At 45.6% G+C, this 23,528-nt stretch overlaps 1 protein-coding gene across 1 annotated transcript in view; it reads left to right on the top strand.

Annotated features, from left to right (window-relative positions):
- The first annotated feature begins 2,539 nt into the window (after positions 1-2,539).
- Positions 2,540-23,528, top strand: part of Lrp2 (LDL receptor related protein 2) — a 162,068-nt gene continuing 141,079 nt past the window's right edge. The window contains 1 exon segment of the mRNA XM_028882005.2: positions 2,540-2,795. Coding sequence (XP_028737838.1) covers positions 2,714-2,795 — 82 coding nt within the window. The 5' untranslated portion in view covers positions 2,540-2,713.

Genomic DNA, 23,528 nt, shown 5'->3' with positions numbered 1-23,528 from the left:
CATAAATGTACCCAGAAGTTCGCTTTTGAGAGCTTCCCCCTGCCCCTTTCCAGTGAATGCTCTGTAGAGCCCACATACATATATGGAGAGAGAAATGTGAAACACATTTCACTTTTGCATCAGACAGAAGTGATACTGATGCTGGCTTAAATCACAGCCAAATTACCCTGGGCCTTCCCCAAAAAACTGGTCCATAGGCTTAATTATCCAAATCTAGCCACAAGCATCCTTAGGTTTAAATACCAGAGATAAAGCACGTGAGGTACAGACCTCTTTCTAGGGCCACAGATCTGGGATTGCATTGAGACCGTGTTTTTTTCTTTTCCACTGGAAAAGTGTGAGGAAGGATGGATCCTGTTCTCTTAGTCATTCCCCATCCCCAGCAGTTTTTATGCCCCCCTCCCCGTTCTGCGTTATTCCGGGATTAACGCTGCGTGGTCCCCTACACAAACGCGGCTGGGCTGGTATGGTCAGCCTGAGCCCTGCTGTGCAGCCACGTCTGGAATTCCGGTAAATTGGCATCACTAGAGCACAAAGGCGGCAACAATGAGGAAAACCCTTCAGTGCAGAAAGGAATGTTTGGATCCCTGGACCGCCACAGTGAAAGGACACACACACACACACACACACACACACACACACACACACACACACACACACACGGCCCCTCCCAGACCGGGCTTGAGGTTCTCTGCAACCGGTTGAGGTGCAGGAGGATCGGGGTGATCATGCAGCCTGGCCCTGGAAGGCTTCGAACCTGCATGAGCCCAGCGTGGTCCTTGTACCATCATTCTGAAACAGGCATGAGTCATCCCGATTTGAGATTGGAGTGCAGCACCGCGCCCCCTCATCAACCCCCACCCTTTACGCGTCACTCCCCCCCCGCCCCCTTGGGGTCCTCAACTCTTCCCTCTTCTCGTGCGCCACACATCAGGAGACTTTGGCCAAAGTATCCAACTTTTTACATTTTCCAGTCCGGACATCACTGTTTTCACAAACCTGTTGGTTTTAAGTATTAAGTGTTTATTTATTTGTGCCTGAATTTGTCCCCCAAAAGTAACACTTAATGTGCCACCCATCCCCAAGCTTCGCCACTTTAAGCCACGCTACCCGGACCGTTGTTTGTGGTCAGCAGAGGTCCAGACTATGCATTGCGGGGAGAGAAGAAGCAGGCGGTGACTGGCAGGCTGTCACTCCAGGGAGAGGAGGCAGAGGGAGGAACCCCACTTGGGCACCACGTGGATAGCCGCTCCCCTACGTCACAGCGCTTTGCCTGAAGGAAATGACTCCTTGGACCAGGGCTCTACGGACCCGCGGTAGCTGCCAGGACAGAAGATTCTGGGATGGCCTGAGGCTGGGGAACAGCCCATCCTCCCGTGGGACTCCCAGCGGCTTCAGTCTAGTGCACCAGCTGGCTGGTGTCAGCGCCTCGGAGTCTCACACAGCTGGGGACCATGGCCTGAAGGGCTCCTGTAAGGTCCACCCTCTTAAGAGGGTTGTGCCTCAGTTAACAGGTTCAGTGTGGCTCCCAGCTCCTGAAGTTTTAATGCTGGCATCACGGGAAAACCAGCCCCTCCTCCTAAGTTTTGTTGAAGATGTAAGACCTGTGAGATGTGCAACTCAAGAAGCTAGATAGATATCGCCTCCACAGCAATGACAGAATCTCCTCAAAACACAAGCAAACCCGTGTGACCAGCCTGCACCATGTCAGGGGAAGGCAGAGCCCCGGGGGAGCTTACCGAGTTCAGGCTAGGGCATGAAGCTCAAGGCGACTCTAAGCCCATTCTGTGCCTTTGTCCAACCTTTTCCTGGGTCCCCCCTCCCCCAACACTTCCTTCCTCCCTTGGAACTCGCTTTGTAGACCAGGCTGGCCTCGAACTCACAGAGATACATCTGCCTCTGCCTCCGAGTGCTGGGATTAAAGGCGTGCACCGCCACACTCCCAGCTCTTTCTTTTCTTCTCCCTTCCTTCTCTTCCTTTTCCATTGCTTTTCTTTCCCTTTTCATCTTTTATTAATTAATTAATTAATTTTTTTTAAGTCGCTTCTCTTGACTTTCCCAGTTTTCCATTTCCTTTCTATCTCCATTCAAACTCTAGATAAAGTTCTGGAGTTTGTGTAGGTGGCAAATTTCTTCGTTGGCCGAGTAGCCTAGCCTGCCTCCGTTCCTGGGCAAATCTCTGTGAGTGGCGAGGGCAGCGCTTGCTGGTGTTTGAGTGAGTAGCAGTGATTGTCAGTGATTGAGTATGGTCGTGGAATGTGCGTGCGTGTGCAAGAGAGGGGTGTGCGCTCCCTAGCGTGTGAAGCAGTCACTGTAAGCGCGCGGTGCGTGTGCTCCTGGAGGAGAGCATGCTCAAGCGTGCGCGCGTGTGGAGTGTGCATGTGCTATCGCGCAAGTGTTCGAGTGCCCACTCCTCCCAGAGTCGCAAAGTGCAGGGGGCGGGCCGGGCGGCAGGGGGCCTGGCCCACTGGATTCCCGCATGCTAGTTCCGGGGCGGTCTGGTCTAAAGGGCTTTATGCACTGTCTGGAGGGTGGGGACTGGCGCGGGTAGAAAAGTGGATGCCTCTGGAATCCGGGCCGGCTTTCTGCCTCTAGCAGCCAGCAGAGTTGCTGAGCGAGACCTGCGAGCCTGAGCGGAGTTGCTGCTTGTGCCGGCTGCGGCGCGCGCCCACCTCCCGGGGAAGGAACGGCGAGGCCCGGGGCGGTCTCGAGGATGGAGCGGCCGGCCGCCGCGGCGGCAGCGTGGATGCTGCTGCTGGCGATCGCTGCCTACCTGGCTCCAGTCAGTGGCCAAGGTAAGCGGCCACCTGCGGGAGCCACGCGCGCAGCGCCGCCGTCCACTCTAGGCGCTGCCGAGGGGAGCGGGGCGAGGGTGGGCGGCGGCGGAGCTGCTCGGGCTGAGAGCGCTCGGGTGACCCCAGGAGTGACGAGCGCAGCGCCGTTCCTCCGCTAGCTCGGGAACGGGGTCGCACCGGCTTCTGTGACAGCTCACCCCGCGGCGATTGCGCCTTTGTTCCCACGGGAATTAGTCCTGGCCCTCAACGCTTTTCAGGCTGGAACCTGGAGAGAGAGAGAGGGTCTCCCGCGTGGGTCTGCGCTTTCTTCTAGCCGGGGCTGAGCGGTCCTCCACGCAGCTCCCAGCGCAGTTCTCCACCTGCAGCGTCCGGCCGGCGCGGGAGACCCGATCCCATCGCGCGCCCGGGGCGGCCGGCCAGAGCCTCCTTCCTTCCATCAGTGACGAAACTCCGTCCCGCGGTGACCCCCATGAGACCGCATCCCATGATACCGATCATTTACGAACCCAGATAAGGCCGGGAGGAGGGATTGGCGGAGAGAGAGCGACTGATACACTAGAGTACTTTCTTGAAGGCTTTCCCTTTCTACCCGGAGCGGGTGCTTTTGTGTTGATGAATGGAGCTGGTTTGCTGCGCCTGAGTTTTGGGGCTGGAATGCGGAAAGTTTCTAATGTGACTACAAACTTTTTCAAGTTGTCCGAGAGTTAGATTTTTTTTTTCCTCTCCTGCGAAACAGAGCAGAGGATAAGAGGGGGAAAGGGGGCAAAGTATTTGGAGTTCAGAATAGAAAAAGTGTTTAAGAGAAGAAAATGAAAGACAAGCTAAAAAGAAATGGAGAGGACCGAAGCTAAATGAGAAGGAAGGGAGGGAGGGAGGGAGGGAGGGAGGGAGGGAGGGAGGAGAGAGGAGAGAGAGAGAGAGAGAGAGAGAGAGAGAGAGAGAGAGAGAGAGAACAGGAACCCTCGAGCTCTCTCCCTGGCTTTCGTTGCTAGGTAGCAGCCTGGAGCTGCGTGTGACCGACCACCAGACAGACAGAGCGGACGCTGCGGCCACTGCAGGGGCTAATCTGTCTGTGGGGATGGGCCAGTCCCCCCTTTCCCCTCCCGCTTTTCCCCCGTCCGACAACTTAATTGCCCTACAATAAAAATGAAACCCCTATTGTTGCGGGATTAGTCAAAGCAATAAATTGATTTCCCTAGATCACATATTGGGGGTTGATGGGTGCGGACTGTGGAAGCCCCCCCGTTTACAGAGGAGAGCGGGGAGGGCTTGTGGATGGGCCAGTGGCATGTATTCAAATGGTTAATCTGCTTTCTTTCCTCAATTCTTAGCATAAGCTCCTTAGAGGGAATCAAGTAATTATACAGCAACTCGGAGAAGCACCCATCTCAGACTTCCTGGGAAGTTTGGAAGGGCCGGCAAACGCACCAGGCTTGCAAAAATCTTTCCAAAAGGAGGGGTGGGCGGCAGGAGAAGACGACTAACAATTCTTTCTTTGAACATCTTTCTAGAGTATTGGAAACACAGAAGAGGGATTTACTGTTGTTGTGTGTGTGTGAGGTAGGGAGGGGTCACAGTGCCTACTACTTAGGGTTATATATCATGTGCTAAATATAGCTTAGTGTACTTTTTTGTCCCTCTCTGGAAAATTACTGTCCATGCGTAAAATTATAAAAAAAAGCTGAGAGGCATTCTCTAAGTTTTTTTAAGCAGATATGGTAATGTAATGCTCACTAACTAATATGGTGTGTGTGTGTGTGTGTGTGTGTGTGTGTGTTTCTTCAGCCCCTCCCCTCCCCCGGGGTTTCTCTGTAGCCCTGGCTGTCCTGGAACTCAGCAGATAGACTAAATTGGCTTGGAATTCAGCTGCCTGCCTCTGCCTCCTGATGCTGGGATTCGGCTGCAATGCTGGGAGCTCTTCAGGTTTCTAAAACTAGACCCCACGTCTCTCCATTCTTAGTCTCCATGTTTTACTATTTTAACTCATTTCGTAGGAGCCAGTGTCTCTGTGTGTAGCCCCGACTGGCCTGCAATCACTGCCTGCTGCCTGTGATCCTCCTGTCTCAGCTTCTTGAGCCAGGGTTAAAGAGTGCAGCTGCTCTGCCTGGCGGAGCACTCAGATTTGTGAACTATAGAGCTGATACAGTGAGAGAACGTCTCAGGATATTTATGACCATATGGAGGTAAATTACGTAAAATACTTCTTAGCCCAGTGAATATAGACAACGAAAATAAACTAGCAACTAACCTTATGTTTATCAACACTTTCTCAAAGACACACAAAATATTTTTTTACGTTTACTCATGTATGTGGAAGTGCACATGTCATAACATGCCTGTGAAGGGTCGTGTGGATCTCGGGATCCAGCTCCAGTGGTCAGGCTTGGTGACAAGCACTTTTACCTGCTGATCAGTCTTACTAAACATTTTCCACTCAATTCTTTGAGGATTTCCTAGATCTTAGCATGTGTTTTTGTTATGGATTAAATTTTTGTGATTCCACCTTGAGTGGGACCTGTAATAAGGAGGCGACATCTTTGGTCCTGTCACCTGTCTCTGGAACTTTAATTGCTGTTGCTTTTATTTCAGAGCGGACTTCAACTTCCCTGCTTGAAGTCTTTCTGGTTATAATAGGCTTCTGCCTCAACTCTCCAATCATCTTGATCTGATGGAAACATTTGTAGGTGGAGGGAACCTTGGGTATCTAAGTCTGGGTATTGTTTTATACTGATGGGTGGTTAACCCAGCAGTGGGGAGGGAGGTCCTGAAAAGAATGAATGGGGTTAAGTTCCTGGCCTAAGGGTATGTAATCTGTGATAGAGCCCAGATGGAGTCAGTTTCTCTTTGCTTATCTCCTTTTGTGGATGCCCCACCCTCTTTGGTTGAGACTTTTTGGATTCCTTTCTGGGGATGCACACTTATCAGATGAAGCAAAGAATGGCAAGTAGATGACCTTGGCAGTCTTTAACCCGACTGGATGTGCCTAAGAGGCCACAGCAGAATGTCAGGCCAAAGAGGAATCTATTTATAGGTTAAGGCAGCCTCAGGACTTCAGCTTCCGGCTTGGTCTAGAACTTACGCCATATCAGTGCCCAGCATCTCCAGACCCATTTTGTAAACGCTTGTGCCATCAAGGCACATTCCTGAGGATCTTTGTGTTTTGTTGTGTAGACAGCTACGAAACTTGGATAAAACTAGACAAAGTAATTATTAGGTCCTGGTTAATCACTGTCTGTAGACAAGCACTTTTTTTTTTTTTTTTTCTGAGACAAGGTTAGTGTCTCTGTGTAGCTTTGGTGCCTGTCTTGGAACTCACTCTGCAGCCCAGGCTGGCCTCAAACTCACAGAGATCTGCCACCACTGCCTGTTGGACAAGCACTTTCAGAACACTGAAGCTTAAAAATTTTTAATACATTTTTTATTATATTTAAAAATATTGATATCAAGAACCTAATTATCTTCCAGTACCATATATTGGCTTTGGCCGTTAAGTCTTACCAGGTGGAACAGGGTAACAAGCAATTGCAGGTTCCTTAGGAAATGTTCATTTCTTCATTCATTCTGGTTCAAATCAAAGGTTGGGGCTTGGACATGCTAGATATTGCTCTGCCTCTATGTACCCCCAACCCACAAATAACTGAATTCAAAACAAAGGGAGCCAGCTGGGGTGGGGTATCTTTTGTTGTAATTTTGTGAGACAGGATCTCACAACATAGCCTTGGCTGGCCTGGAGTACACACTTACCTCTGTGCTGGGATTAAAGGCAGGTGTTGGAGTATGTGTTTTAATTCTAGAATTAGGGAGAGAGAGGCCGTGGGATCAGACATTCATGTCTAGCTTCAGCTAAAGAGGGAATTCCAAGTCAGCCTGGGCTACAAAGCCTGTTCTCCAACTGTATGTACATTCTTACCCTCACACAAACAACCAAACAACCAAACACACACACACACACACTCAGGGATTCTGAGTATTAGTGTAGTACAACTACAAATACACCAGTTGTGAAGCTCCACTCTAGAATGGAGAAAATGAGATTGAAGAAGCACTCGTTGGTATAACTGGAATGTTTTTTTTTCTTTTCTTTTCTTCTCTCTCTCTCTCTCTCTCTCTCTCTCTAGATTTATTTATTATGTATACATTGTTCTGCCTGCATGTATGCTTACAGGCCAGAAGAGGGCACCAGATCTCATTATAGATGGTTGTGAGCTACCATGTGGTTGCTGGGAATTGAACCCAGGACCTCTGGAAGAACAGTCAGTGCTCTTAATCTCTGAGCCATCTCTCCAGCTCCCCTGGAATGGTCTTCATATTTATTAGCTTTGTGAGCTTGAGGAAATGAAAGGAATCGCTGCTGTTTACTGTGACATGCTTTACAAGTCCAGAGTATGTAGGTGAGCTGGTCTGGATTTCATAATTAAATGGACTCCACTGTGAGACTCTGAGATCGTCATTCTCTAGTTTCGGGTTACCCTTCCCAGGACCTCTCTGGCTTTAGGAAGATTTGACATGCTTCAGTGTCGGTTTTGGGTCTCTATTTGAAAATGATTAGTAGTGGTTTGTTTTGAAATGCCAAGTTTGCTTTTGTGTTCTGTAGAGGTCCATGAAGAGAAGTGGGCGGTGCTTGGGATTTTGGATTAAGACTCTTAGTTTGAATCCTACTTCCTTTTTCTTATTACCCAAGAAATCCAGTGTAACTGCTGGAGGAGCGCTGGGTTGCTCTTTTTGTCTGTACAATGGGCTTCACATTTGCTTCACAGAATGGTTGGACAGAGTAAATCAGAGTGGGAAATAGCTAGTAGACAGTGTCTTCTGTCATTAATTTTCTCTGGATTTTGACTTTTGCAGCTAACTGGTAGGGCATTAGTGCAGCATGCCCAAATCCTTGGATTTGATCCACTACCAAAACAAATTTTAACATGGGCAGGCAATAATGACTTTTACATATTAATCAGGAGTTGTATTGATAATAGAAACCTGTGGTAAACTGACTGAAACCAAAGAAATTTGTTGAAATCCCTAAGTGAAGAAGATTACAGATATTTGTTTAATTTATATGAGATTGCCTTTTATCTTGATAGGCGTTAGCAAACATTGACAATTTCATTTGGTTCCACCTGCTACAAACTACTCTGTCATATCAGTATTGTTTTTCTCTTCTGCTCCTGAGATGACTCCATTTTCAGACATCCTCTTGGTGTAAAATGACTGTCGTGGGCTTTGGAGTTCCATCCTATCATGCCATATCCAGAGGGAAATTGTGGATAGCTTCATTGGTTGCATTTCAATGGCTTTTCTTAATTGTAAGGTTATTGGACAAATAGATCACTTTACTCAGGGGAAGAAGTGTCGCCATTGGCTGTGTGTGCTCTTCTGTGGTCCCAGACATTGCAGACAAAGTGTGGATCTCAGAAGAAAATTGGGGTAACACTGTGAAGAGAATGGTGAACACAGGCCGAACGGCAAATCTGATATAATACCTTAGTAGACCGAAATTGATTAAAGATGCTATTTTCATTTTGAATGTGAAGACAGATTTGAAAGGCATATGCAAATTTCTTGAGAGTTGGCAGTCCCCAGCTAACACAATGAGTGAGGAACATTAAGGTAAAAGACAGGACATTCTATGATCCTGGAATCATGTTGCAACTTTTAAAGTTGTTATTTTCCTTATTATAATTGTGGCCATACTAAAGATCCAATCTGTAGGTTCATGAGTGCCACACAAGTTCTCTATCACAGAGCCACAACCCAACCCAACTTTTCAAGTCTAGGAGGAGGGAAGGAAGAACTTCTAGAAAGTTCATTTGCCAAGTAAAGTTTTTCTTCTCCTCTTCCTCTTCTTTTTGTTTTTGGAGACAGGGTTTCTCTGTCTTGGCTGTCCTAGAACTTGCTCTGTATGTAGACCGGGCTGGCCTTGAACTCACATCACAAGTCCTCCTGCCTCTGCCTTGTGAGTGCTGGGATTAACGGGCGTGCACCACTACCTCCCAGCCCCAACCAAAGTTTTCTTATTTGGAGAATGTGAAGAGGAAAAGAAAGTTTGGGAAAATGAGTGGCAAGATTAAAGCATGGACTTCTTCAGTTCATTGGAAGGGCTTCATTTGGCTGTGATTTCTTTTCTAGTTAACCCCATTCGTTTGTGTATGGTTCCTGGACTTGGTCCTTTATCCAAGCTCTTGATCACCTGTGATTTAAAAGGGCAGCAATAAAACACGTGTCTCTCTCAGAAAACAAGAGTAAGACAATTTTTTTTTTAAGAATATATATTTATTTTTATCTTATGTGCATTGGTGTTTTGCCTGCATGTATGTCTGTGTGAGGGTGTTGGATCCTGGAGTTACAGACAGTTGTAGCTGCCACGTAGGTGCTGGGAATTGGACCCAGTCCTCTGGAAGAACAGTCAGTGCTCTTTTCTTTTAAAAATTTATTTTTTATGTATTCAGTGTTCTGTTTGCATGTATGCCTGCTGGCCAGAAGAGGGTGCCAGATCTCATTACAGATGCCTATGAGCCACCATGTGGTTGCTGGGAATTGAACTCAGGACCTTTGGGAGAGCAGCCAGTGCCCTTAACCAGTGAGTCATCTCTCTAGGCCATTCAGTGCTCTTAAACTGAGCCACCCATCTCTCCAGCCCCAAGGTTCTTTTTTTTTTTTTTTTTTTTTTTTTTTTTTTTTTTTTTTTTTAGTTTTTTCAAGACAGGGTTTCTCTGTGTAAACAGCCCTGGCTGTCCTGTCCTGGAACTCACTTTGTAGACCAGGCTGGCCTTGCTCACAGGGATCCACCTGCCTCTGCTTCCCAAGTGTTGGGATTAAAGGTGTATGCCACCACTGTCTAGCTAGCTGACAATATTCAGTTTTACCTCTGAAATCTCGATGTGTTTGGTCATTAGCCCTGACTGAGATCATCATGCTGGACCCCCCAAGGTTATAAGAAACAGTGAGAAATAAATGAAAGAAGAAAATGTAATTACCATTCTGTGAGTTGAAAAGTTAAGCCATTGTTACCATGGATACAACGGCTTGTTTATCATCTACAGATCTTGGGATCTCAGTCTGTAAGCAATAACCAAAGAACTAATTACTAAAGTAATTCCTCCTAAGTTTGAGAAGAAGCCTTCATCACTTACTACTGATGCACACTCAGTGTCAAGGCATGTCCTCCGGAGGGTCCAAAGGATGCTGAAATCTGAAAGGTGGAGAGTAACTTTAATCCTGTTAGGCTAGAACTTCTTGATCCTCATATAAAAATGATTGTCTTATAAGTATCAAGCATTTGCATGCGTATTGGGAGCAATTCTGTGATTTTTTTTAGCAAGGAGTAAAAGCTGAAAAAAAATTTCATATCCTTAAATAGATTTGACTTAAAAATTTTGAGACAGGATCTTTCTATGTAGCGCTGGCTGTCCTGAAACCGACCTGTAGATAGGCTAGCTTGCCTCTGCCTCCTGGGTGCTGAGGTTAAGGGCATGCACCACCATGATTGACAACTTAATTTTGTAAGGGTCTCATTTTAGCCCAGGCTAGCCTTGAACTCTCCTGACCCTCCTGCATTTATCTGCCAACGGATAGAATTGTAGATGTGTACTACCATACTCAACTACTTTTTTTGGTTTTTTTGAGACAGGGTTTTATCCTATAGCTCAGGCTGGCCTGGAACCTATAATGTAGCACACTCAGGGTGGCCTTGATCTCTTGGCACTCCTGCCTCAGTCTCGTGGGTACAGAAATTACCAGGGTGAACTACTACTAGTCCTGATACACTGAATTTAAGAATGGATATATTTTATCTAGAATATGTCAATATTGGCTATATTTGAACCTTACTAAAGGGGAGAAGGAAAGCAGTAGCTGGCATGGACTTTCACATTCTTTTAATTCTGATGTGGGGAAGGGTGTGGAGAATACTTAAAAAAACAAATAGAAAACCCAACTCACACTGGATAAAACAATATGAGTATTTCCTGGCTCCTGGATGGGAAGAGTCCTGAGTTGCAGTGGAGTCTGGGTAAGGTTCAGCACGGCTTCCATGTTTTCTTTCCCTTGGTGTTTGCCTTCACTCTGTTCCTCTGGTGTCAGGCTTGTTTTCAGCCAGCTTTTCTGCGGTTGTAACGTCCAGACAAATGGGGTTACATGTATTCTTGACCTGGGGGTTTCTTCCCTCCCTCCCCTCTGTCCTTTCCCTGCTCTCTCTTCCTTCTTTTCTCTTAGCTCTTGCTGTGTATCCCAGGCTCATCTCAGAACACTTGACCTTCGGTGCTGGCCTTCCAGATGTGAACCACCAAAGCCTGCCTTCAGTTACGCCTTTATTTTCCTTCTCGCTTTTGGAGACACTGTCTCATGTAGCCCAGGATGGCCTAGAATTCCTGATACTCCTGCCTCTACCTCTCAAGTCTGGAGTAATAGGCATGAGCTGCCATGCTAGGCTTCAGCTATGTTCTTAAAAGTATAACCACTTCACTTACTTCAATAACTTAGAACGCTATACTTTCCTGAGTTAGATTCTCCAAACCTGGCATATCAAATCACGCGAGGAGCTTTATAAAGCATATAAACTCATAGGCCAGAGCCTACAGTCACTGAACCAGGAACATGGGGCTCTGTATTTTGAAGACTTTCCAGGTAGTTCTGGGCTCAGACAATCTAAGAACAGCTGTTATGGGAACCTTCTCATTTCTCAGTTTTGTGAATGAACTTGCCTGCGGTGCCGGTCCCTGCCTGTGGCAGTTCGCTATGCTCTGTGGAGTCAGGGTTTACCTCCCCACCCCCAACAGAGCCCACTGGCTTCTAGAGTAGCCTTCTGTTCTGTGGCTGCAATGGGAACCCGATTCCCTCCTATCCTTAGAATGTGTTGATCTCACCACCTCTCCCCTGGCCCTGAGACCTCTCGCTCCTCAGCTTCTATTTCGGAATCCTCGCTAAAGTCACTTCTTCCTTCACGCACACTCTCAGCAGCCTGGCCTCCTTTATCCTGCTCTGTTGAACCCCAGTCCTGGTTCCAACAAGTTCTGCACACCTGCTTCCCTGTGTCTAAACATGGCAGGAGAGCTCCATAGCACAACACAAAACTAAAGCCATGCAATGAATCTCAACTTTCAATTGTGTGTGTGTGTGTGTGTGTGTGTGTGTGTGTGTGTGCTGGGCCTCGTGCATGCCCTGACTCTGCTTTTAATAAATGTGGAGATAGGGAGAGAATGCCACACATTTGTATGACAGCTATTACTGCTTGCCTTCCAGCCTGCGTCGTCTGTGTTCTGGAAGAAATTCCTATGCCTTAAATTTGAAGTAATTCATGTTCTAGATCATTTTCTTTGACCCCAGCAATTACCTAATACCGTTATTGTCTTCTCCTTCCTTTCTCCTATCTTCTAACCATTCCTTCCCACCTTATTTTTTTTTTTTTTTGAGACAGGGCCTCACTTTGCAGCCTGTAGCCCAGGCTGACAATCAGCTCAAGCTGAATGTCCCCTGCGTCTTTCCTCTGTGGCTCACTTTCTCCATTACAGCACTCACTGTGGGAAGTATTAATGAAGTTACATAACTTCGTATTTGCTTATTTACTTTTTGTTTTTCAAGACAGGGTTTCTCTGTGTAACAGCCCTGGCTGCTTGGAACTCACTCTGTAACTCTGTAGACGAGGCTGGCCTCGAACTCACAGAGATCCACCTGCCTCTGCCTCCCTAGAGCTGGGATCAAAGGCATGCGCCACCATCTTGTTTACTTATTGTGTTCTCTTGAGACAGAGATTTCATTTCTTCTATTCATTGCTCTATCCTTAGGATCCACAACAGACAGAGTCGAATGAATGCATGAATGGATGTCCCATGAGTTTAAGAGTGGATATCCCCAAAAGCTATGTGCAGTGGTACATCAGGAATCCCAGCTACACTGGAGTTTGAGGCAGGAGGATTGCAAATTTGAAGTCAGCCTGGGCAGTTTAAAAAGACCCTTTCTCAAAATCATTTTTAATCAGATATGACTCACGCCTGTAATCCCAGCAGTTGGGAGTTTGAGGCAGGAGGATTGCCTTGTGTTCTAGGCCATTCTACACTATGAGGAGATTCTGTTTTAAAAAAAGTCTCAAAAAGTAGAGCTGAAGGTGTAGCTTAGTTGTTAGGGTATTTGTCTAGCATGCACCAATCTTTGTTCTCTCCCCAGCAGCACATAAATTGGATGTGGCAGTATACCTGTATTCCAAGAACCTGTTAGGTAGATGCTGAAAAGTCAGACATTCAAGGTCATTCTTGATATCTCTGCTATCTATTTCTCTGTCTGTCTATCTATCTCGATGTATCTGTGTATCTGTGCATCTGTGTATCTCTCTCTCTCTCATCTCTGGGCTTCATGAGATTCTGTTTCAAAACAAGGAAAGAAGTGAACAAACAAACCTCACAAAAACAGGACTTTTAAAAAAGTGCTCAGTGGCAGAGCACTCGCCTGCCTAACATGCACAAAAGACTTTGGATTCAACCTCCAGTACTGAAAAGAGGCGGTGGCATCCTACCTCGGTTTTGCCAGCTCTTAATATCTTAGGGTCTCTTGGGGCCCCTTTTAGGTCCCGAGGGAGGAAAAGAAAAATTGTTGTCTTAATCAAAGCAGGTGGCTTAGCAACACTGCTTCTCTCCATCTGAACCCCCACATCCCCCACCCCACCCCACTGGTGACCCCCAGTGCGTTTGGGTAGCCGCTTCTTCATTCCTTTTTAAGCTTCCCTCCAGATCCATGGTTATCCTGTGAGAATTCCCCTGTACGCACACAATGGGTCATTCTGCCATTTTTACTACACATTTGATACAGTAGCTTTTACAAAAAGATAAGCCAAAGTTTTTCCATGTTCTGTTAGTGGACTGTCATTCTGTATTTAAACAGAGCACAAAAGAAAGCTGCCCGGGCCCATGGTACAGTGAAAACAGCAGTCAGGACAAAAGGCCCTCTCTGAAGAGGGGAGCGGTTTCCCAACTCTGGGAGGCAGCTGGCTGAGGTAGGAGACCCTCCAGTGCCCCGTCAGGGCCTTGTTTCTGATGGATGATGGAAAAACAGGCCCGAAGAAAAGGGCCCAGGCTGCCGATAAAGGCCAAGGCTACTTGTTCTGTGGTCCCAGACTTTCTCGGCAGCCTTGGAAATGATTCAGTTGGTAAAAGTGTTTGTCTTGCAAGCATAAGTTCAATGGCCTGCATCCATGGAAAAAGCTGGACTTGTTATTCCAGCGCGGGAGAAGCAGACAGAGCGCTTAGACCAGTGGGCAGCGAGTCCCAGGTCTTTTCTTTCTTTCTTTTTTTTTTAAAGGGTGAATGGCACCCCAGGCTGACCTCTGGTTTCCACATACATAAAAGGTTGGAGGGCCAGAGAGATGGCTCAGCCATTAAAGGCAAGGCTCACAACTAAAGGGGGGAAAAAAAAGAAAAAGAAAAAGAAAAAAAGGAAAAAAATAAGAAAAAAATAAGTTGGAGACAGGGAATGACTGAATCACGTGCAAATATAGGTAAAGAAGCTGGGAAAATGAGCTTAGTATTAATGCCTGATTTTCTTTTTTCCTGAGACAGGCTTTTCTCAAATGACTGAATTTTTAATTATTATTATTATTATTATTATTATTATTATTATTCTTTCTTTCCTTTTTTTTTGGTTTTTTTCTTTTTTTTTTTTTTGGTTTTTCGAGACAGGGTTTCTCTGTGTAGCTTTGCGCCTTTCCTGGAACTCACTTGGTAGCCCAGGCTGGCCTCGAACTCACAGAGATCCACCTGGCTCTGCCTCCCGAGTGCTGGGATTAAAGGCGTGAGCCACCACCGCCCGGCTTTGGTTTTTTTTCGAGACAGGGTTTCTCTGTGTAGCTTTCTCTGTGTAGCTTTGGTGCCTGTCCTGGATCTTGCTCTGTAGACCAGGCTGGCCTCAAACTCACAGAGATCCACCTGCCTCTGCCTCCCAAGTGCTGGGATTAAATGTGTGAGCCACCCTCACCCAGTTACAGCAGTTAACAACATAGAATTTTATGTGTTAAGGACTAAGGCAAGACAGGTGGGCTTGTCCAGTTGTTAAGTGGTGGAACTAAAATTTGAGGCCAGAACGCTGATTCTCACGTGGATAAGTGAGAGAATAGAAGAAAGTGGAAGGCTGTCTTTGTGCCTCATTTCAGAGACTGGTGCCCTGCAGCTCAACCTTTGGTCCTTCTCTTGGGGGCTGGGGGAGGGCAGGTGTGTCCTCTGGGGATGCATGGAGGGTTTTGGACCCAAAGCGCTTCTTGTTATGTCTGGAGACATCTGCTTTGTCATTACTAGGGCCAGTTCTTCTGAGTGGGACATTGTTTCCCTGGGGACCCAGAAGCAAACTCCGAAGCTGGCGTGGTTTTAGAGAGAGAAAGGGTGGAAGAAGCAGAAAGTGAGAGGGAGTTTTAAAAGGAAGCCAACTGTGTATGTGTGTGTGTCTGTGATTACTTGTTCTTAAGATGCCTGTTTGAACAGTGAAACAAACTCTAAAACAGAACATTTTACTTTGTAGCACGGCCCATACTTAGCTCAATTGACATAGATTGCTAGAAAAGGTTATAGCTGGATGTGGTGGTTGATCTCTTGTGAGTTTGAGGACAGTCAGGGCTACGTAGTGAGTTTCAGGTCTGCTTGAGTTTCAGTAAGATCTTTTCTTGAAAGAAAGAAGGAAGGAAGGAAATAAATAAATAAATAAATAAATAAATAAATAGGAAGAAAGAAAGAAAGACAAACCCTTCATCTGTCAAACAAACATAATAATGACAAAGAAAAGCAATTGTTAAGATCCATCAACAGTGGTAAGTTTGAGAAGAGACTCTTGGCTTGGGATGTAGATGCCGTTATTTTTCTAGACCATAATGATGACTGCGAATAGAAAACTATTCGTCTGGCCAGGCAAGACTGCTCACAGACAGGGTGAAGACAATTTGCAAGCTTGACTACTTGAGTTTGATTCCTAGGGACCTACACACATGGTAGAAGGACAGTCCATGACTTCTACTATGTCACACTGGCACCACAGGCCTACCTCTACCCATGGGTACCCACCCACCCACTCAATAAACAAGTACAATAAAATAAAGAGAAACCTTTTTCTTTTTATGTTAGCATATAATAAAAAAATCTGTGCCGGGCGGTGGTGGTGCACGCTTTAATCCAGCACTCGGGAGGCAGAGCCAGGTGGATCTCTGTGAGTTCGAGCCAGCTGGCTACAAGTGAGTCCCAGGAAAGGCGCAAAGCTACACAGAGAAACCCTGTCTCGAAAAACAAAAAAAAAACAAAAACAAAAAACAAAAAACAAAACAAAAAAAATCTGCAAGAGTACACACTCTTCCCAAGTTGGTTGCTGTTTTTTATTTTTTTTTTTTTTTTTTTTGGTAGGGTCTTACTATGTGTATGCAAGCTGGCCTTGAATTCCTCCCGTCTCAACCTCCTGAATAGTGTATACTACTAAGCCTGGCTCCAAGTCAGTTGCTAAAAAGTTACCAGAATTCTGACTTTTCTGCTATACTTTGACATAAAAATGTACTTCTCCCCTAATATTTGGTGCAGTGAAGTGTAGAAGGAATTTGCTAAGCAATCAGTAGAAGCCGAGGTGCTGGTGAAAAACAAAATGGATGGCTTAAAAATTGAAGGTTTGATGCCTCTTACTGTAAATGATTAAACCCAGCAGTGAAGACAGGAGAATGTGGCACACCATGAGCTAGTAAGAAGAGCACTCCGTACTCGCCATTTCCCTGCAAGGGGAACCAAAGAAGAGACATAGCAGTTGCAGAGGGGAATGTGTATCACAAATTCCTCTTGTAATCTACAATTGGTTTTCAGACATTTTGATGTGATTGAAGGAACGAGGAAGAGAAGAGAGATGGCCCTTTATTAAAGCCCCAGTCCTCCTCAGGGGGTGACTTCCTCCAGAGGTTCCCTGTGTCACATGCTCTATTTAGAAGACAGTTGGCTCTATGCAGAAGAAAAATGATAGACCCACTAATAGAGAACTGGAGAGATGGGGAACTACATGGGCTATTCTGATCGCCGCTGTAACATTGCTGGTTTTCTTCACCCACGCCCACCATTTCTTGTGGCAGAGGTGAGAGACTGTTGTTCATTTGAGACAGGATCTCACTATGTAGCCATGGCTGGAACTCACTATGTCGACCAGGCTGATCTTAGACTCACAGAGACCCCCCTGCCTCAGTGGTAGTTGTGTGCACCACCACACCCCACTAACCTTAGCTTTTATATATGTAAAAATGGATACATTTTTATAGGTTTCAAAGCAATAGGCTTTGAATGTTTGCATTTATGAGTTGCTCTATCTTAAGTGAACATAGACTAAGTTGTTTGTGTGTACATTACTGTAATCTTTTGGGAATATGCTAGACAGACCTCTGCATGCTAAGCGTGTGCTCTGCCACTGAGCTACCCCAAACTCCTATTTCTATAAATATTAATATATGTATATATATTAGTATAACAACCACCACAGTCAGGATTAGGACAGCTCCACCCCGCCCCCATTCTTTGTGTTACCCCTTTATAGCCAGCCCCAGCAAATGAAGTATTTTTTAAGTCTTTTTTCTGGAAATTCACTTTCCTAGATGAAAGTCTCAACAGCCTTTCATTTGTTCATTTTTATTCAAGAAGTGTTCTCTGCTGGTTCTTGAAGTAATTCAAAATGACATGGTCGGTAAAATCGCACGGCTGGATTTCCTTTATTATAATGGAAGGGTGCGGGGAGGGAAGCCATGGAAAGATAGAAGCCCTTTCAAGGCAGCCACATAAGAAAAAGATCTTGCTTGTTGTTTGATTGGAATCTGAAAAGAAAACACTCAAGATTCTCCCTTGAAGAGGAGAGAGGGGTAATTTTTATTCAAGGAATTACTGCCCGACACCTGGGAAATGATTAGTTGGCGTTTGCAAAGAAAGAAGATTAAGTTAGTGTGGTTAATTAACTGTGGTAATCAGGTGACTTAAATCAATTAACTCCTTGTTAACAATTTCCATCAATTTTGTAAATAAGTCACCAAGTCAGTAGAGTGTACACTTATGATGAAAGACTTTTCTCTGAGTTATTATTGATAATGGATTAGAGATGGTCTCTTTCTTGTCTCATCCACTCCCTGCTTGCCTTACTTCAATAATGAGGATGCTCAAGCTGGTTTTAGTTTGAGAAGGACACACCAGGGTAACTTTTACTATGTGCTTTAAAGGAAGAGTCTGGCTTGAGGGACCTGTGCGCATCTTAGCACATTTGAAAAGACTGATGGAGGAGGGACGTGAGTCAACCCCTCCAGGGTAGCACTAAGGAGACCCAGGCAGCAGATCACGTTATAAGATGACCGTTGCCCGGGCATTTAATGCTCTTCTGTTTCCTTTGCCAACTGCATGAGTGCTGTGATGTAATCGACAGGACTCAGTACTCACACTTATGTACCTCTCTCTCTCCCCCCGTCTGTCTGTGTGCTTGCCATAGCATGGCATGAATATGGAGGGCAGAGGACAGTCTGTGGGAGTTGGGTTTCTCCTTTCACCATGTGAATTCCAAGGATTGAACTCAGGTCCTTCGGCTGAGTGCCAAGTGCCTTCACTCACCGAATCATCTTGCCAGCCCTAAGAGTTAAACTTTAGAGGGACACCTTCAGTGATCCATTTAAAGGAAACACACACACACACACACCACCACACCACCCCACACACACACACCACATGTGTATACAAATACATACACACACACACACACACACACATTTTAGACAGGGTCTTATGTAGCCCAAGTTAACCTCAAATTCACGACTATATAACAAGAGAATGACCTTGAATTCCTGCTTCTGCTTCTAGCTCACAGGTGCTGGGATTGTGGGATTACAGGCATGTGCCACTATTCCTAGCAGTGGCAATATATAGGGTTTTGTTTGTCTTTGTGAATACAGAGCCAAGAACATGCTAGACAAGCCGCCTGCCATTGAAGGGACACCCCCTGCCTGTTGGGCTATATTGACCACATTCATTTGTAAAATTTGATTATGTTTTAAAAATATCCTAGAAGTTACACAACTAAATTCTTGTTTCAGCCTCCATAGTGAGGTAACTATGGGGCTATGCCACTGAGCCAGACATAAATGAATGACAAACGTCCTAGTCTTCAATTCACTGTGAGCCAGAATATTACAAAAGTGTATCCTGTGTCCTTGAGAACATTATTGCCTTTTCTGAAAGGCTGGAGCACGTGGGCAATTCACTCTTTAGGACAGATGATATGAATCGTTTAGGGCTCTGTCAGGAAGAAATATTTGAGTTGTAAATATACTTTTGCAACAATTCTATGCTAAAAATCACCTCCATTAAAAAAAAAGGAGAGAGAGAGAGAGAATTCCCATGGTTTCCTCATATCTACTGATGGTAGATTTGCCTCAGGTTTGGGGACACAGCTCAGGCATTGGCAAGACAAGAGACAGGAGGATCCCTGAGGTGGGCTTCTGACCACTATAAGTATGTCCATCACACGGACTGGCATCTGTACACATGTGTATGAACACACATGGCCTGCCTTGTGGGAATGGGCAGAAGCCAGTGATTTAAGTTTAAAGCTCTTGTTACCAAGCCAACCCCTCCCAGCCTGCTCAAAGATCCCTAATCTCAGGGTCTACTATGGACTGAGTTAACCTGGGGCCAAACTTTTTTTCATGTTGGGACATAGGCTGTGACTTGGAGATTTAGCTCAGTTGCTTCCCAGAGGCATTCCTGTGAGTCACATGACCCCTGAACCCAGTTTCCTCAACTGTACGATGTCGATTCTAATTCCTGCCTCTTGGGAATATTTATAGGTCATTGTGAACATGCAAGGTACTAGCGCTTGGAGAGTGTTCAGTGAACATTTGGTCCTCAGGGAACCTGGTGCCAAATTATTCACATTTGACCAGTTCCTGGTTGGGTCAGCGCTGCTGAAGAGCCTCCTTGCTGTGGGCTTTTGAAATGCAGAAACCACCTGTCAAATTCTCTATCCATAGAAACTGCTGAGGGAGAAAAGTGCAGCTTTTTAAGGGGAGTGAAACTACCAGAGGAAGCAATGGTAGAAGACAAGGCCTTGTCACCCGCCTGTCTGCTCCCAAGGACAGTTTGGTCCTTCATGTTCCAGATTTTTAAAGGTGAAAATTCAATGCCAAATTGTGAAAAGGTTCACATTTCTCAGGAGACTGAGCATTTCCGTCTCATGTATCCCTGGACGTGCACTCTGTCCACTTGGCTTCCTGTAGTTTATTGTGTCTCTCTAACCCTGAGACTGGTTGGAACAGGTCGAAGCAGAGGGTGATATGCCCTCTGGTCAAGGATTTGCTGAGAGAGCACATGAGGATCACACTTGACTTTGGCGCCTCCAGGCAGCACACAGCCGTCGATCGGCATTTGTTCCTTTATGTAGGGTTCACTCATTCAAGCACATATGCTGGCCCAAGCCTGTAGTCTCAGGATTTGGGAGGCTGAGGCAGGAGGATTGTGACTTTGTGACCAGCATGGGTTATATGCTGAGAATCTGTCTCAGAAGCGGAACAAAATCCAATCCTTCCTTATTTAATGAAATTACGGGGAAGACCACTGAGAAGTTGTATAGGTGACTGGTGGGTAGGTCTGGTTAATCGTTCCCATTAGAATGATCACTGGTGTGTTTATTACACAAACATCTACATGCTGTGTCAGGGACCGGTTGTCCATAGATGATGAGATGTGGAAACATGTATATACTGTGCTGTACTAGGGTTTGGGAGCACAGCAAAGAGGACCATGTAATCCAGTCTGCGAGGCAGCCAGGATGACCCCCACATGTGAACTATTTGAACTGAGTCTTAGAGGAGGGTGTCACAGGAGCTTGGAAAGCTGCACTGGAGGAGGTTTCCTCTGAGTAGAGGGGTGGGTTTGAAAAAAATGTAAGTTGGCAAGTATAGTGGTCAGATTTTTTATTTTTTATATATATGTGCGCTGCTACGTGCACACACACATGTGTATGTGCAAGTGGAGACCAATGTGATTTCAGTGTCTTCCTCAACCTTATTTTTTTATAGCAGGGTCTCTTGTTGAACCAGGAGTTTACTGATTGGACTGGACTGGCTGATCAGCAAGCTCCCAAGATCCTTTGCTTTCCATTTCCCCTGCTCTGGAGTTTCAGGCTCCTGCCTCCGTGCTTGGCTGTTTTTATGTAGTTGTAGGGGATTCAGTGGCAACTACTTTTTCAACTTGGCCATCTCTCCATTCTATAAAGACTACATGAGACATTGTTTAAAAAAAGTGTTCATTCTCTGGTTTTGAACTACCAAGACCTCCAGGTCAGCAGCAGCTGTGGTGGTGATACCAATTAGCAGCTTGGATTTTTGTCGTGGTTGTTTGGATTTTTGAGACAGGGTCTCACTGTATAGCCCTGGCTGTCCTAGGACTTACTATGTAGACCAGGCTGACCTCAGATTCATAGAGATCCACCTGCCTCTGCCTCCCAAGAGCTATAAAGGAGTGTGCCACCACTGCTCAGGCTCTGGACAAGAGCTTTTATTCATCACTATCCTTTGAGGAAAACTAGACACTGATAGTAACATGATTTTCAGAGAGAGGCAGGGCTGGGGTCTGAGTCTGGCGTCTATGATGTCAGGGACTTAACCCTGGGCAGTTCCATGGCTTCTAAGTCTTCTCTCTGCCCTTTCCTTCCCTGCTGTAATTTTACAGGGCTTTCTCAGCACTGGGCAGCCATCCGGAGAGTCTCACTCAGCCTCTTAGTTCTGTGTAAGAGCTGGTGGCTTTTAGATATGAAAGACTGAGTGGAAGGAGAATGGAAACTCACCTGTGAAGAAGTAATGATTCTGTATCTAGCAATAGTTGAACCAGTAGGGAGGGAAACTCACTTACACATCCTGAATTAATCCAGTGATGAGAACAAACGTGGTTGTACAGTTAAGCCCCCACCCCTTATTTTGGAAGCCTGTGCGTGGGGCTGCCGCCGCCTGTGGATGTGTGCGTGCATACTTGACTTCCATTTGGGTGGAACTGGCGAATGCTGTGTTTCCAGTGAAAGGGGCTGCTGGACTCCTAACCAGTGCAGCAGGGTTTTCAAACGCGGCTTTCAACAGGTGCTGTTTATTTGTTGCTTCTTCTAAAGCCTTGGAAGTCATTGCCCATGCAATATTCCCTGCGATCTTTTCATTTAGTTAAGTTTAATCTCAGATTTATCACACTGCTTTAGAGAGGTCCCTGGGTCCTACTGAAAAGCCTTTTGACTGTGTTTTAACTGCTCTGCGCTTTTACAGAAAAAACACTTACCCTGATGAGATTTGGCTTCAATTCAGCAAAAGCTTTGATACAATATATGACATCATAAGATACCCTGTTTCCCTCCAGTCTGCTTCATTGAGGGGCAGGGAACATATTATTTATTGGGTCTCTGGAAAATGACCACAAGGGCACAATTACAGAGTGAGTTCCCTCGTGAGCGAGCTTCCTATTTAAGCAAGTGCACATGCCCACAGAAAACATTCCTTTAAAATATTCTGTGGACAACAAGCTCATTCGGGGGGAGATTCTGGAGGCTGAGAAATCCTGGCAAGCCAAGGGAGAGAGAAGGGATTTTCAGATAGGGAGGGAAGGTAGGATCCCTTGACTAGATAAGGCTCTGCTTCTTGGACTATAAGATGCTTTTTCGCTTTCTAACTTACCCAGGAGACTTAGTGAAGTGCTGAGTGAAGGGAAACTCTGAGTATTAGCTCTTTCAGCAAGGACTGGCTTGCCCTCATTTCTTAGATTCTACATGGATCTTGGCTAGTTGACTTGGATCACTGAAAAGATGGTGCATTTGCTGACAACTGTCCTTCCATCTCACAGAGACGATTTTATTAATTTATGTTTGCTTGAACTGAGTTTAACATGTTGACAGTATGAAGAATACTTAGGACTTTTAGTTTAACTAACTAACTAACTAACTAACTAACTAACTAACTAACTAACTATTTTATTTTTTAATGCCGAATGCTGTATATATACATTTTATATATGTATATGTTTAGATATATATATTTGAGACAGGGTCTCACTCGAGTTTGTGCTACCCTGGTACTTAGTTCTTAGAGAGTCCAGACCAGATGCTCCGCCTCAAGCTTTCTCAAATTTCATGTTAATTTACACGGCAGTGAGTTATTACACCATACCTTACGGTCTTCTAGTTTTCATATAGCAGGTGATGGCGATCTATACTACGGTGCGTGGGTTCAACAGTCCTCCTTTATTGCAGAGGAGTCCGCGAATGGCCATGTGCTTTATATTCTGGTCTTCTCAACTAAGAAATTAATAAAATATTGGCTAGGCTTCTCAGAATGACTTACCATTTTGCTATCTTTTCAGTGTATTAAAGGCAGTGGTGGAATTATCCTTCTGTGGATAGTAATTACTGTATTGCAATTGCTTGTTTGTCTATCACATTTAGGTGTGGACAGATCATCTTGATATGTAGCTCAATCTGAACAACACGAATCTTTGTTAAGTTCGCATTTTGACAAAAAACTTTACATTTGAAGATGTGCTTGTTTTGTGTAGTGCTGATGCTTGTGCATGTGTGTGCTTAGTGTGTAGCTCTAGTATGATGAGCTTGGTAGAGGAAGGTTGCGCGTTATTAGCTTATACTCTGACGACCGAGTGGGTGAGTGAAAGATCCCACGAGTGGCGGGGAAAGGCAGGGAAGAACTAGACTCCAACAGCGATACGCGCGGGCGGTGGGGTGGGATGG

Source organism: Peromyscus leucopus, chromosome 4 (genome assembly GCF_004664715.2).
Source record: "Peromyscus leucopus breed LL Stock chromosome 4, UCI_PerLeu_2.1, whole genome shotgun sequence".
Classification (NCBI taxonomy): Eukaryota; Metazoa; Chordata; class Mammalia; order Rodentia; family Cricetidae; genus Peromyscus; species Peromyscus leucopus.
This window is presented reverse-complemented; position numbering and strand designations above follow the sequence as displayed.